This window comes from Plectropomus leopardus, chromosome 15 (genome assembly GCF_008729295.1).
Source record: "Plectropomus leopardus isolate mb chromosome 15, YSFRI_Pleo_2.0, whole genome shotgun sequence".
Lineage (NCBI taxonomy): Eukaryota > Metazoa > Chordata > Actinopteri > Perciformes > Serranidae > Plectropomus > Plectropomus leopardus.
This window is the reverse complement of record NC_056477.1, coordinates 23,183,473-23,198,553: the sequence shown is the minus strand read 5'-3', so window position 1 is coordinate 23,198,553 and position 15,081 is coordinate 23,183,473. Positions and strand designations below refer to the sequence as shown.

The following is a 15,081-nucleotide window of genomic DNA, read 5'->3' as shown; positions in this document are numbered from 1 at the left end:
TTCCTGGGTAGCAGGGCAGATACAAAATAGACAACTCTTTTAACAACCAGGCAGTGCCGGACCTAGAACATTCGGCACCCTGGGTAAGCTTCCCCTGGTGCCACCCCCACCCCCACCCCCACAAAAAAAATAATATTTTATCATTATAACATCTTGTTAATTTATTGTATTTATCACAAATGAGATGCAGAAGTAATGTGAATTCAACACAAATAAACAACTTAGCAACAAGCATAATAGTAAATAAGCAAAAAAGAATACGGTTTGTGCAAATTTATTTATTTTTGTTCCCGTATGAATTTTGCGTTTTCATTTTCTTGAAACTAATGCTCTCCGCATACACTCCACCACACCATATCCAACAATGCTTTAGCATGTTGTGACAGTGATGATCACTCTCTGATGAGCATATTTAGGTTAATTTTAAAGGGATTGTGTTGTGGTATTGGCATTAGATCTTTGGATCCTTTTTCCCGTACTTTTTTTAATTTCAAAAATAAATAAAATAATTTCAAAAAAATAATAAAGTACACTTGGAAAGGGGGATGTGGTGGCCATTTTGGCGATGCTGTGTCACCTATAGGAGGATCTGCCTACAACCAGGATTTTTTTTACATCAGAAGTGCAACACATACAACTTTCCGAGTCCCTCATAGTATTTCAGCTCTACTCACACATTTTCTCTTTTCTTTCCCCGTCAGACTGTAAGTAAGCAGCAAGGGTGCAGCCCATTAAACTCGAGGGGGCCCCAATCTGCACTCAGTGTAAACACAAGCTGGGAGCCCCCATTAGCCTGGCTGCTGAGCCATGCTTGATGGATTCTAATATTCTCCCCATCCTGTTGCACTTTTGGAGGTGCGTTCTCTGTCCTCCAGGGGGAAAAGGCTTGCCTTCCAATCATTGTCTCAATGAGGCCACCAAACTAATATATTGCATCAAGTCACAGTCTATTAAATTCAGCTGACAGGAGTCGATGAAACATTCACACAGCAAGCTCATGCATTGTATAGCGTATGAATGGTGGAAATCGATGTTATATTTTATTTCATTCCACCCAGAAGGAGGAAAATAAAGGGACCACGGTGAGCCCTATGGAAAAATGTAATTTTGATATTATGGAATCCTCCACTTCAGCTGTTCCAGACACCAGCTGGCCATGTCATTTTGATCTATACCCAGCAATATAGGCTTAATATTCACCTTGGCAGTGTGATATTATATGATGTATTATAGCTTTAAGGAGGGCAGGTATAATACGAAACTGTTCAGCACAGATGACAAAATGACAGAGACAGCCTGTCCAGAGGCAAGTTAGCCCGGTGCTGAGTCGAACAGATTCATTGCTTTGCCTTTCAGTTTGCTTTCATCACACTCCGAACGAGCCAGGCGAGATGAATGCTCACAGGAACGCTCTTGCACGCACAGTACAGTGACGCCTAATTGTGCTCATTCCAAGGTGTTAGTTGTCTTCCTCCACATAGGCTAAAATTAACCAAAGATGCATACTTTAAAATATATGTGTTTTTGTAACTTTGCAGATGCCTTTGTTGGTGGAGTGATCGGGTTGCTGTTTGCGTACATCTGCTATCGCCAGCACTACCCACCCCTTCTGCACACGGACTGCCACCTGCCTTATGCCAGTCTGGCTGCCGCTGCCCACACGCCCTCGCATCCCCAGGACGACCCACAGCCCACTGACAATGCCACCACCCTGCCCCTGGAGGGCTTGACTGAAGGGCCAGTATGACTAGTGGCCACCACCGAGACTCCCCCCAACACCCTCACCAAGCCACCGAGCCCACCTCCCCTTTCCCAGTGACTGACTGGCTCTTGTATACATTCCAGTGGACAATATTACACCTCAATCCATCTCCATACTGTTGCAGCCCGTCTCGGTGACACCTACATTTTTTGTGTTTATTTTTTTATATCTGGTTCTTGCTCAGCAGGCGTGAAAATCTATATTTAGAGGTGATGTATGAGAGGATCCTACGAATATGGGACATCGCCACTGAGAGGGAAGAGAGAAAAACATGTTGAAAACCTGAGGAAACAAGTCTTACTAATGGCTGTGAAGGAAGATGAAAATGTTGCCATTTTTTTTTTGAGAAATTTGGTGGCAGGTTGTTGGAGCATATTTATTTATGTTAGGTTGTCAAAAAATTGGGACAGCATGTTTGGGAAACCCTGAGAAATCCTGTGAAATGTCACAGCAATCAAACCATGAAATCAAACCAAGTAGACTATTAGAATATAGTTTGTTTATGTCACACTTGAAAACAAATTATGATATTCTATAGCGACGTTGGTAGTGCCAGAAATCCAATGACATTATGTGTGTTTCAGTGAGACTTTAAGATGCACGCTGCATCTTAACAGGGCACCAATATTTTGATTTGTGTCAGTAGCCAAAGTTTCAAGTAATGAGGTAACCGTTATTAAAAGTAATTCCTGTGAGCAAAAACCTGAAGCTTCAGACTTGAGACAAGCTGACGTCAGCTCGTGATGGGTTTCTTTGAATGGTAATCAGCTCCATGCACATTACTGTAAGTAATTACAGTAAATTAAGTAAATTTAATTAAATTGAATTACTGCCCCACAAATGACATTAGACATTTAACGTAAAATTGTGGATGTTAGATTTAGCCAAATAAAGTTACTGTTGTAAGATTTAGGAAGAGAAACATGGTGACGACGAGCCTTTGAACAACTCAGAGTTCACTCGGTTTCACACGGCCACAAATGCTGGTCTCCTGAAGGAAAGTCCTGTGTTGTTTGACAAGTCTAACACCTCAACCTGCCCCCTTACATGTCCTTTGAGTCTTTATACTACATCCATGTACTCCCATTAGCATCAACACGAATTATTGTCTCATAATGACATGGGTTATAAAGGAATTGTGTTGCATTACCTTTTGTGGGTATACGTACGAACATTGCATGCTTACATTATGTTGCCTACATTGCTACATGTAACATGCTAACATCAGGAAACGTAATCCTGGATGCCGATGTTTTTAATTCCTCCCTGATTTTGAATGATATTCCTTCTGTAAAGGTAGAAAGTGCCGCTATACTCAAAGAGTAGAACGATGGTGCAAAGACACTGAGATGTGGAAGACCTAGAAACACTGACCAATCAGAGCACACTGGGCTTTTTTATGAGGGGGAGGCTTAAAGAGACAGACACTAAAACAGAGCATTTCAGACAAGGATAAATACAGGTGTTTCATCACAGACAGTATGAGGAAAATATAGTGTTTTCTAAACATTAAAGCATGTTAAAGTGTTCAAGAAGAAACTCAAAATACAAGGATGAACCTAGACATTAGCATAGTGGGTCCCCTTTAAAACCTCAAGCACTTGAGCCACAACTCCATGTTATTACCTCCACTGCTGTTAGTCACTTTGTCTTTGGCAACAAAAAAAATTATATAGAACCAATATATCAGAGCAAAGTAGGGCTGCAACTTACGATTATTTTTATAATCAATTATTCGGTCGATTATTTTTTCGATTAATCGATGAATCGGATTTTAAAAAATAAAATAGAAATAATGATAAAATATGCATTTTTTTCATTCACTTTGTTCAAAAACAGATTATCATAGACAACAATGCAAAAAGTGCAGTGCATAAACAGGCGGCTACTACAACATCCCTGAGCTGCCATGCCTCTTCAAAACACCGGCTTCCCCGCCTGCATGTGACGTAAACAGACGTAAACAGTCCCGCGACACAGCTAGTGATATAATAATCACGCGACACAACAAATCGATAATTTTATTTGTTGCTAACACATTTAATAATTGAATATAATCAATTTTATTGATTCATTGTTGCAGCCCTAGAGCAAAGTATTGGTCAATTTTAAGTACAGTTTTCAGTGTTGCCCAACTTTACTCCTCTGCTTCACCCATTTTTTATTTCCCATTTCTCCCCATTCTCTCAGGCCTTGTATAGCTTTTCCGTACAATGCTATATATCACCCCTTCCACACCTCTCTTCTTCTCTTTGTCACCATCCAGCTTTATTTCGCACAGGCCCTGCATTTAACACATGCTCCCACAGGTTACACAGGGACATGAACCCAAATTGTAGCTCAATGAGTGCAATCCATAACAGGCAGGTGGGGATGACGTGGTGGAAGTGTGTCTGGACAGGCACAAACTCCAATCTGATCCTGCATTAATCCTCATTAAGGGAGGTCAGCCACTGCCGCTTATGAGCACATTAGGACTGTATGAGGAGCCCCACAGACTGCCCGAGCATTGCAAATGGCTTTCAGCCCACTGAAGCCCCACAAATAGACAATCTTGCATTCAGGAGCCGACAGGCCTGAACCCTGGGGCAACGATTGTGATGTATTATTCATCCATTAACGTTCCATTATTTATTTATATCCCCGGCCTTAATTTTAGGAACAGCGTGTCGAAACAAACACCAAAGATTTGTAGCTTTCTTCCTGTTTGAGTTGCGTGTTCCCTGTTATGCTTTATATGCTACACAAAGCGACATTACTGGTCCCCTATCATCAGCAAAGCAATTTGTAGCCTCTCACAGTTTTTGTTAAAAAAATTGGATAATTTTGTTGCCTTGGTTACTGTGTCTTTTTGTTGCCATTGCTGTGACATTAATGGGAAGGTGCAATTTTATCTTACCTTAACCAAGCAAGCTACAGAGGAAGGCAATGATTATATATTTGCACTGAAAAGTGAAGGAGATAGCACATCAAAACAGCATGATATGAAACGAGCAGCAAGCCAAATGTAGGAGATTATTTTGTATTTTTATTGTTGTGTCAGAATGTACGTCACTGTCAAAAGACCACATTTTTGTAGAATGCAACAGTTGAAACAGCCGTACCTTCAGCTTTTGTTTGCTTAAATAGACATAGCTTCAGACAGCTTCAAAAAATTATTTCAATCATTTACTCAAATCAGACACAATCAAACCTCCTCACAAATGCAACCCATTGGCAGCTTCTTACAACTGTGTGTGTGTGTGTGTGTGTGTGTGTGTGTGTGCGTGTGCGTGTGCGTGCAGGTTTGACAAGGCCTATCCCGCACGGATGCAATACAAAATGAAACTTTACACAGAATGAGCCTTTCACTGGAGAGAAAAGGTGATTGATTCTGCACATCAGACTCTGTGACGGGACTTAATGAGACTCTGAGAGTCGACTGGAGAGACACTTGTAACACAAGTCTTTCAACACCTGGAGATTTTTGACACCTTTGAGTCTGATTTGAGGATGAAATGATTGTGACACAGATGCATTATGTTCTATAGACCTGCATTCGCCTGACTTGGCAGCCTGATGTTTGTATTTTGTCATTAAGTATTATCCTATTAGATGGTGCAATGTATATTGGGAAAAAAAGTGTTGTTCAGAAGTCATGTCTGTAACAGTATTTTCACTTTATTTTCCTTCAAATCATTACATAATTTGTTCTAATTTGGTGCTATAGATACTTTTGTAGCAGTGGGTGTCACTTTTTTTCAAATGGTGAATGTGTCATTTTGAAATGAAGGTTCAATAATTTTCTACAGAAAAAAAATATATAATACATATATCTTCTTTTTTTTTTCAAATCTGATGCTCAAGGGCAACCAGTGCTTGTTACTCTGTGGATTTTTCTTTTAATGTCATCGCACCTTCCCGAGGACTAAAGGGATAAAAGTAACTACAAAATGAAAATAATGAAATAATTATCAGTTATAATGAATAGATGTCTGAAGAAAAAAAAAAGAGTCGACTTGAGAATCTTTGTTTATGGCATGCCAGTTCCATTTGTGAGAAAAGACTGTTTTCTATGAATAAGCATGTCTGGCCTTGAGAACTCTTTGAGCTGTGTTTTGCTGTTTCTATACTTTATGTACAATAAAGGACTGCAGCTGTGTGAAATTTGTCCATGAAGAAAACAAAGGAGCCTAATGTACCTTGTCAGAGTGTGATCATTGGAGCCTATGTTTGTTGCTGTGACGGGAACTTCGAGCCGCTTCACTTGGATTCAACAAATGGAGGACATTTATGTGAAACATGTCCACCCTGTAATCAGAGCATAGGTATTACTACATTAGTCCTTATTATATGCAAATGAACAACTTGACATGACTGTGTGAATGAGCCAACAAATTTCAGTTCAATGAATCTATGCTTCAACAAAGCTGCTGTCAGACTGCGCAGTGCTGCTGAGGCAGTTGAGTGTGCGTGCGTCCGTGTGTGTGTATGTGTGTGTGCGTGAATGTAACTGTGCTAAGTGTGTGTTGTGCTTTTTTGCATCAGTTGTGTTGCCTTTTGTTCAGAGAGTTTCCAATAAACGTGTGTATGCTTAAGACTGCCTGTTGCTTTTCATATCGGTTTTAATGGTTGTTGTCAAGGGCAACTCCAGAGCTGAGGAAACATTCTCTTCCAAGACATTTCTTCCTGTAAAAATCACTGGTTTTTAGTTTAAATGTTCACCACTATGCACTTTAGAGACTAACGTTTGTTAGTTAGTTGTAGGCATACTATAAACATGGCAATGTTGGTGTCTTGGTCAGTAAGTCCATCACTTTGGTCACTTTGGACAATAATTGTATATAAAGGTGGAGGATGCATATACACTTCCTCCCACTGTACAAAAAAATAAGCAAAAATATTCAGGATAGTGTCCCTGCCATCATGCACTTGTGATGTCATTTGGAGCTAGAGTCTGTACAGTAGGGATCTGGTATAGAGTTCCTGGGTTTACATCTGTCCAACCCATCACGAGCAGCGCCCGTGATTGCGAGCACATCAATTTATCAAAACCACATTCATCAAAAAGACAGACACTTGAACATGCATCCAAGAACTATTTAAAATGGAAGAAACCATCTTCAGCCAATTTTTTTTATGAGTACTTTGATCTTTAAGTTTGGCTTTTTTCCTCATCTGCTAACTCGGAGGGGGCGGGGTTTATGACCTATACTGCAGCCAGCTATGGGGGAGAATCAAAATGTTTTGGCTTTACTTTTGGGAAGTCATGTCATCTTTACATACAGTCTATGTTCCAGACTGAAATATGTTAACAACTGTATGGATAAATAGGGACAATGTATTAATGTATTAATACCGTAGAACTTCCACCTGTTACGAACAAGCTGTAGTAACTGATATTTCACATATAGAGATTATAGCTGTTGCTAGTTTCCAACTCCTGTCCCTAGTAAGGCTATTAGTAAAGAAAAAGAAAATAAGAGAAAACATCAACAACAATGGTAAAAAAAAAAAAAAAAAAAAAAAGAAATTATAAAATAGTTATAAAATGCTCACATCTCTGATTTTGCTTCAGCCAACCTTGTAATTATATTTCGGCTGGTAGTGTGTGTTCCACATTTTAGAGCCTCCTGACTGCCCCAAGGAGGGAATAGTAGAGAATAATGAGAATAATGTCCAGTGAACATTGGTGATCCCCTGACATCTGGTGCCCTCAGGTCAAATTTTCAGTTTGCCAAAGACTCTGGTTTATGAACAAATACATGTGAAACTAATGACATTCATACAGCCCATTTAGCGTTAATTAGAACAGCATCACAGCGATTCCAGCATGGCTGTAAACATTAAGTCTCATTGGTTTGAAATAAATTCAGTAATTCAGTAATTGTTAAGGGCTGAAAATTTACTCCCTGAAAGTTTTCATGCAGGCTTTTCACCCTTGTGGCCTTGTTACTCATGAAAATGATTCCTGCTGAATAACTAGAATAAAGGCACCGCAGATCAATAGGGTTGTTACTCTCAGACATGTGTGGACGTGTGACCAGCAGCAACCTCTGTCACCAGAGGAGAATGTTTTCTTGCTGTAAGAACCTTCTACAGTCTGACATATCCTGGTTTCACCTCACATTTGAAACAAAATGGCTCTAAATATCCATTAGGTTGTAAAAAAGGTTGTAATTTATAAGATCAAAGTTCTCATTTTGACAGTGTATAGGCCTAATGTCTTTCAATTTAGTCTGTTTCCAAACAATTGTCCCAGAGTCTTTCTGCACCTGGCAAATATCACTTACCCTTTATCTGGAGTTGACATTGAATTGTTTAAATGGCATAATACTTCCTGAGAGCCTGGGCTCCTGTGAGGTATTGTAGATATTGTAGTTCCAAGGCACATTGAGCACTCACTAAACAGTAAAACACCCACATAGCAGCAATTACACACAGCCCATTGTTGCTCCTAAACAACCATCACATTGAAACCTTACAAGAACCCACATCTTGTGAGATTATGTGTTCTATTAAAGTAAATTATGCAAAAAAAAAAAAAAAAAAAAAAAAATACACAGCTTGTTCAGCATTGCAGAAGACGGGCTTGTCATTACACATTTGTTTGCCTTGGAAGTAGAAGAGATGGTTTCCTTTCAGTGTGTTAGTGATTAGAGTGCGCAGTGAAAGGCAAGTGTGTCATCCCTCAAAACATCCATATTGTTTTCCTGTCAAGGGCAGTGCCTGGATGAGTGGTGCCATTATGGCAGTCAAATCAACCTGGATCTAATGCATCAACAGTCAGCTGGCATCTCATATCACTTAACATTGCAATACCCTTCAAGACGCTCTACATAATACTCCATCACACTAAAGGGGTGTTTAAATACAGATTTCACAAACCTGTGGTTGCATTGATTTACACCGTTAGGAAACAGGGATGTGTAACGTGGTAATTAATAAGAGATAATAAATGCAACTAAGATAGCTTTAGCCTTGCAATTTTGTAATATTTTTAAGCAAATATATTTTTAAGATCTGCTACTTTACATCTGTGCCACATTGGGCTATCACTTGCTATAGACACATCACAAATCTGCAGAGCGCCACTTAAGCCCCCTCAAACATTTTAGTGTTGTTATGTTTTTAAATAAAGAAATATGTAATGGTTAACAACTGGTGGTGAAAAGTAACAAAGTACATTTGCTCAAGTATGTACTTCACTACAATGTTTAGGTACTTGTAGTTGAGCATTTCCATTTTCTGCTACTTCACAATTCTGCTTTTTTCTCCATAACATTTGTCTGACAGAGTTAGTTGCTTTTCAGATTAACAATATAAAACATAATCAACAAATAAACTATATTGTAGATTAATTTAAAACTTAATTGATATTTAGAGGGGAAACTGACAAATTACCCAGCAGTATAACAAGTAATTAGCTCCACCTTTGCCAGTTGCAATATTTACATTATGTACTCATAAATGCATCAATCTTTATAATCCGATAATATAATATATATAATTTTGTAACGGGCCATTCTGCATGATTTGCACTTTTTCTTTTTGTACTGAAGTACAAAAAGAAAAAGTGCAAAACTATCAGCATCGAAAACACTTGAAGTAATTGAAGTAATTTCAATGCTGATATCTATGGACTTTTACTTCAGTCCCTTTAAACTCTGCAGTAGAAATGGTTGGCCAGTGCCTATTGTTTTTTTTTTTGGTTTTTTTTTGTATTACAGCCAAAGCTAAAAGGTAAAAAAAAAGTCAATAAACCATAATTATTGATAAATAAATTGAAATTGTATCATTAAAAATATATATAGCCTACTAAAATTACACATGTATTTTCATCAGATTTAAAACAACAACAACAACAACAACAACAACAACAACAACATATTGATCCAAAAGATTTTTAAATGTAAAACCATTAACAATTTTTTTTCTTTTTTTTCTTACACTGCACACGTTATTTGAGGTATGTCGCTTACATTATTTAGTTTTTGAAATATGGTCATTTCTTTGCACCGAGTACAAAGGTGCTGTGACGGATTCATCATTCATTCCTCATGCGCCACTGCGTGTTTTTTTTTAGCTGACGTAATGACGTCATTATTTGCTACTACGTGATGAACCGGAAGACAGAAATCTCAGCTTAATACAGCAAAAAGAATGAACCAGACTGAACGTTATAGCTGTTACCGTTTTTATTTTAGACCGACATTTACAGGATTATGCAAATAAAAGTCTACCGCAGCCGTCCGCGGATAATTTCTTGGGGAAATTCCACCGAAATTACAGTGAAACTACAAGTTTTCACCGCACATAAGATAAGGATTAACAAAGTGACTAATGAAGTGATTAAATGAAAAACATAAGCCATAGCTTTCTATTGTAAGAAGAATGGATGCTCTGTTTATTATCTTTTTTAAATTGTTTTATTTTAGGGCAATACACAAGAGTTTATGGGCCTGTACCAGATTATTGAAACAGCGCCCTCTTGCGGCCTGCATGGCGAATTACCGCCACAATTACGGCGAAATACCACGTTCACACCGCACCTTTAAAGTAAGGAAACATAACGTCATGACGTGATGACATGGAAGACAGAATCCTTAGTTGTCTTCTTCAAAAAGAATGGATGCTTTAGCTGTTATGATTCTTATCTTAGATGTATTAAACAGGATCACGCACACATGATCCTTGTAGCCCTTGTAACAGAGTATTTCTACACTGCCTTACTACTTTTACTTGAGTACAGTATCTGAGTACTTTGTTCACCACTGTGAAAAACATGCCATTCTGTTCAGTGCAGTGCAATCCTGGGCCTCATGTCGCGTGTGTACCATATGTGCACGTTAGGCTATATCATGTTGTGGCATTTTCAGTGTATTGTGTTGCATGTGTGGCTGTTGTTTGGTTTTGATCTTTTTTTTTGCCCTATCTGCTTTTATTAAAACAAAACAAAAGAATTTCTTGAGAGAGTAACTGGAATAATGAAAATCAATCATTTTCTCAGTACGCCATATTGGTCAGGCTCCCTCTTTGCAAAGAGAGATGAAAATACTGACGTCGACCATGGTTGCAGTGGCTTAGCTGCGATTACAAATGTCTTGCTGGTAAATGTTTTACATGTGTTTAGGACATCTTGTGCAGATAAAGGTTTACTCTAGCAGTTGGGAGATTCACAAGAGATGTGATAGCGCATAATGGCAATTATCTACCGCTCACTATAGAGTAAACTGCTGAGTGTCCATGAACTAGTGAAAGAGAAATTGCTCTTGAATACAGCTGTTTCTGCAGGCTGACTATCGTTCCACGTGAAGAGTAAACTGATCTGAAAGTGTAGAGTAAGTCGGGGTACACCTGTAGGTTTGGAAAGAGTTTTCTGCAAAATGATTTTGTTACAGCAAAGTTGTGCTTTGGATAAAACTTTTGTAATTAATCCTTATTTTTTGCAACATCAGACTCATTTGGTGTTCAAGGAAGGGCTTTTTTTAAAATAAAGTTTCTTACCATTGTAAGTGATAATGTAGCCATTGTAAGAAATTGTTTCATTACAACACAGGCTTTTAATAATGAATACCTTTTTCTCCCCTACTCCTTTAATTTGGCATTGTTCTTCTGATGAAATGCGACATTTCTAAATAATGAATGGATCTGGATTCTGAAGAATGTGGCAAATAAAGGAGTCATCAGATTGGCTCATTATTAATGGATCAGCCAAGAAATGTGAGACTCATCTGTTAGAAGTCTCTTCTGTAGAGCTGTAACCGATATTGGAAAAACTTGCTCAGCTAGACGGGGCTTCCCAGAAGTGAAAAGTTATAATTTAAAATGAAAAAAAGCCATCTTGTACAGTAGATATGTCATTCACATATTTAAATTGCTTTAGGCACTATAATGAATCTTTTTGAACTGTGTTTTTTGGGCAAAGCAGTGTTTTTGGTTTCATGAGTCTGTGACTCCTTACTCGGCAATAAAAATTCAGATTCAGATAAGAACGTGCGGTGGATGCAGATTTCCACGAGGAGGATCTGTATAGTTCTGCAGGTTTATGTGCTGATACATACTAAAGAAACCAATATGTTTTGTCTTCAGTATGTGGTTAGAGAAAGTTCTCCCTGTTAACAATTTGCTATTATTATAAAAACTGTATATGTAAGGTAGCATGCACAATAGACCTCCAACTCAGCACGAATCACAGCCAAAGTAGAAGCTAACATTCATAATAGATCAATAGCAATGAGAAGACAGCTGGAGATGTACCTTTCATGCTCTTGTAAATTCCTCAGGGTACTGTGCTATATCGCAGAACTCAGTGATTTCTGTCATGTCTACCTCATTAATACACAAACCGCAATTCTGTCAAAGTGCAACATTCAGTATAAACCCTCAAGGAAAGGTCTGGGGAGTTGTCGGCAAAGTGAACGTCAGGCTTGCTCTCTCGTTTAAATGCTAAGTACTGATTGCACTCTGGTTTGGCTTACTGCCTCAGAGAAATAAATGGATCCACATCATTCAGATGCTTGCTATTGTCAAATAATAAAGGACAAACATCATGGAAGAAGAGAGGCTTTTTCAAGAATGACATCTTGTCCATTAATTACGAGAATGGGTTTGAGGAAACTATGAACTACTCATTTCTGGTGCACAGTCACTTAAGCTCACAGTACTGAAAACACAGCTGTACAAACCTCCAGACCTTTTTTTTTTTTTTTTTACTTTGCCCCCCTACCCCTTTTTTGTCATTCTGTGTCACTTCTCTAAATTCCGACATTTTTGCTTGTCTTTGAACGAAACGGAGAAGAGGTTTTAGTTGCGGGGTGATGATTGAGCAGCCGATCCAGTCAAAGCTGAGCAGATGCATGAGAGGAGCAGCTGCTGCAAAAGCGAACAACTTTTACACCCAGTGCAATAAACAATTCCATTTCACTTTCACTACACCTGGTGTTTTACTGCTCCTTCTGTGCCCAGAGTACTCTCTGCTCTCAATGAGTGTGGTGCAGTCAATAATGGTTTATTGTCCTACAGCACTCCTTTGGAAAATCCAGCTCTGAAAACAAAAAATCAGGGAGATTTTTTTAATCATGGTGTGTTGCCACAAATAAGTGATTGTGTGGGAAACCTTGGACGTAGCTTCTGTGATGTCATCCATGGCTTTGTGGTCTCCTGTTTACAAGCCTTGAGTGTGGCTGCTGTCATCTTGGTTTTTGGAGCCAGAAGTGGCCAAATTTGGACAAGAGGTCGGAGCTGTGGGGGTATAAGGGGTGGATCTGACTCACAAGCTATAGTCAGTCCAGGACTTAATTTGTGCTGGATCTTGCCAGAACAGGATCTGGCACCTCCCACGTTGGATCCAGCACCTTCTGTTTCACTATAAAAATACATTTTTGTCTAATATTTATAATATTTAATGTTGTTTGTCTTGTTCGTCTTTAGTTCCCATGTAAGTTGCACAAAAATAGATGCATTTTAAATTTGTTTGGAAATTTGTGCACATCACGTGAGCTGATGTGATTTAAACCGGGGTTTGAATTAAGATAGCTTGCCCTCAGTGGCAAGGAGGAAAATGGTAAAATGGTAAAAAGCCAACCAAGTTTGTTGAATTTCCTCAAACTAGCCAGTCAGTCAGACCCCAGTGAGGTCATGGATGTTTTATGGGCTATTTTGGACAAATAAGCATGAGGACAGGAAGAAATTTGTATTGTTACTCTCTGCTGTGTCCTTGTTGATGATACATTTGGAGGGTGGCGATAATATAATTAATGCAATGTTTTTGGCGTATATTACTGTAAGTTCCACAAGTATGTGGGCATTTTTGCTGTGAAATGGTGAAATGTTCACGCACGCCTGTGGCTATATAAAAGGCGAAGTGTTGGTGCAGCGCTGTCTGTAGTACTGAAACAGAATGAAGGTACAGATAGACAGGCGTCATTTAAGCATGCTTGTTCTTAGTGATTAAAAAACAGAAAATTCAGCCCCTATTCCTAAGTTTCCCCCATAGAAACCTGGCTGAAGGGATGAGACAAAGAAGTTATGAAAGGAAGCTGTTAACAGCTGTTTCCATGTGTCTCATCCTACTGATTCTGAGTGAATATAATACTCTGATTAATAAATCTAAACAAATGTTACTCTGTTTATGGAGACAGTGTATTTTCAGATTGTTTGCACCAATGCAGTCTAATATGTTGCATACACTGTGTATTTTGATGCGTCAAATTAGCTATAGAGACCAAATCTGTTTTTTTCCCCCAAGTTATAAACATTTATACGTTTATTTCTGTTTTAACGTTTGGCATTTGAACATCGTAGTTGACAAGGACTGACTCGCTATTGGAGCCAGCCTCAAGTGGCCATTAGAGGAACTGCATTTTTAGGCACTGTGTTGGCTTGCAGCTCTGTCCCCTCTAATTTTTAAATGAAACCTACGCCATTGACTTTTTCATGCTCTTCTATGTGTTGATTTATTCCTTAACATCTGCTGTATGGTTTGATTGGTCGATATGTCATCCGAGAAATATCAACTCAAATCTTGTAAATGTCAGTCGAGATCATTTTTTATGCTTAGAAGGTCAAAGCTGTTTTTCTTTTGCTTCATATTTAAGGCTGGTCAGTGAGGTGACATATCCACAAAAAATGTTGGAACTAAAATACTATCAAAATGGTGTTTTGTTACACCCATTATGGGTAAGAAAGGTCTAGACCAGAAACTGCAGAGATATTTGCCATTTTGATATCCTGGCAAGGGGTGTATGTATTATGCTACCCAACAAAAAGCCAAGGTGAGGTCTGAATAAAACTTGTATAACTCCCACTTAAAATGGTTATCCTTGCTCCTCTGCCTTCCTCTTTGACACTGCTATTTGTTGCCTAATCCGCCTAAACTATTATCAGAAGAAACACTTTTATTCTATTATTCGATTTGATTCTTCTCACTGCCTCTTCCCTGTCTGTTGAACTCCCACTGCATTCTGTTGTTGACTTCACTCCCACACGTTTCCTTTGGAGGGAACACAGACCTGTGTGTTATTGCAAAAACAGTCAATGTTGAAATAGCTGTTTCATAAAATATATCTATAAGAGGCACATCATGTTTTGCTTACACTGAAATTAAATGTTTGAAAGTGCTGGGGTTCAGAAGTTTCAATCTCGGCTCTAGGAGTTGTGCACAAAACTGATATTCCCAGTTGAATCGGAAAGCTTTGGCTCACTCGGGATGACATCGCTGTATCCTCTTCTTTGCTGTTTCTGTTTCATGGGCGTTATTGATGGCTGAGGTGTGAAGAGAGCTAAGTGACACTGAGAGAACAAACCCAGGCTGCACTGTCAGCACTGCTGAACTTTAA

General features: G+C 38.7%; 1 protein-coding gene across 1 annotated transcript in view; it reads left to right on the top strand.

Moving 5' to 3' along the window:
• The window catches only part of plpp4 (phospholipid phosphatase 4), a 54,374-nt gene extending 52,578 nt beyond the window's left edge, over positions 1-1,796 (top strand). Inside the window, exon 7 of the mRNA XM_042502699.1 lies at positions 1,539-1,796. Within this exon, the coding sequence (XP_042358633.1) occupies positions 1,539-1,747 (209 nt within the window). The 3' untranslated portion in view covers positions 1,748-1,796. The remainder of the gene's footprint in view (positions 1-1,538) is intronic.
• Positions 1,797-15,081: the final 13,285 nt, after the last annotated feature.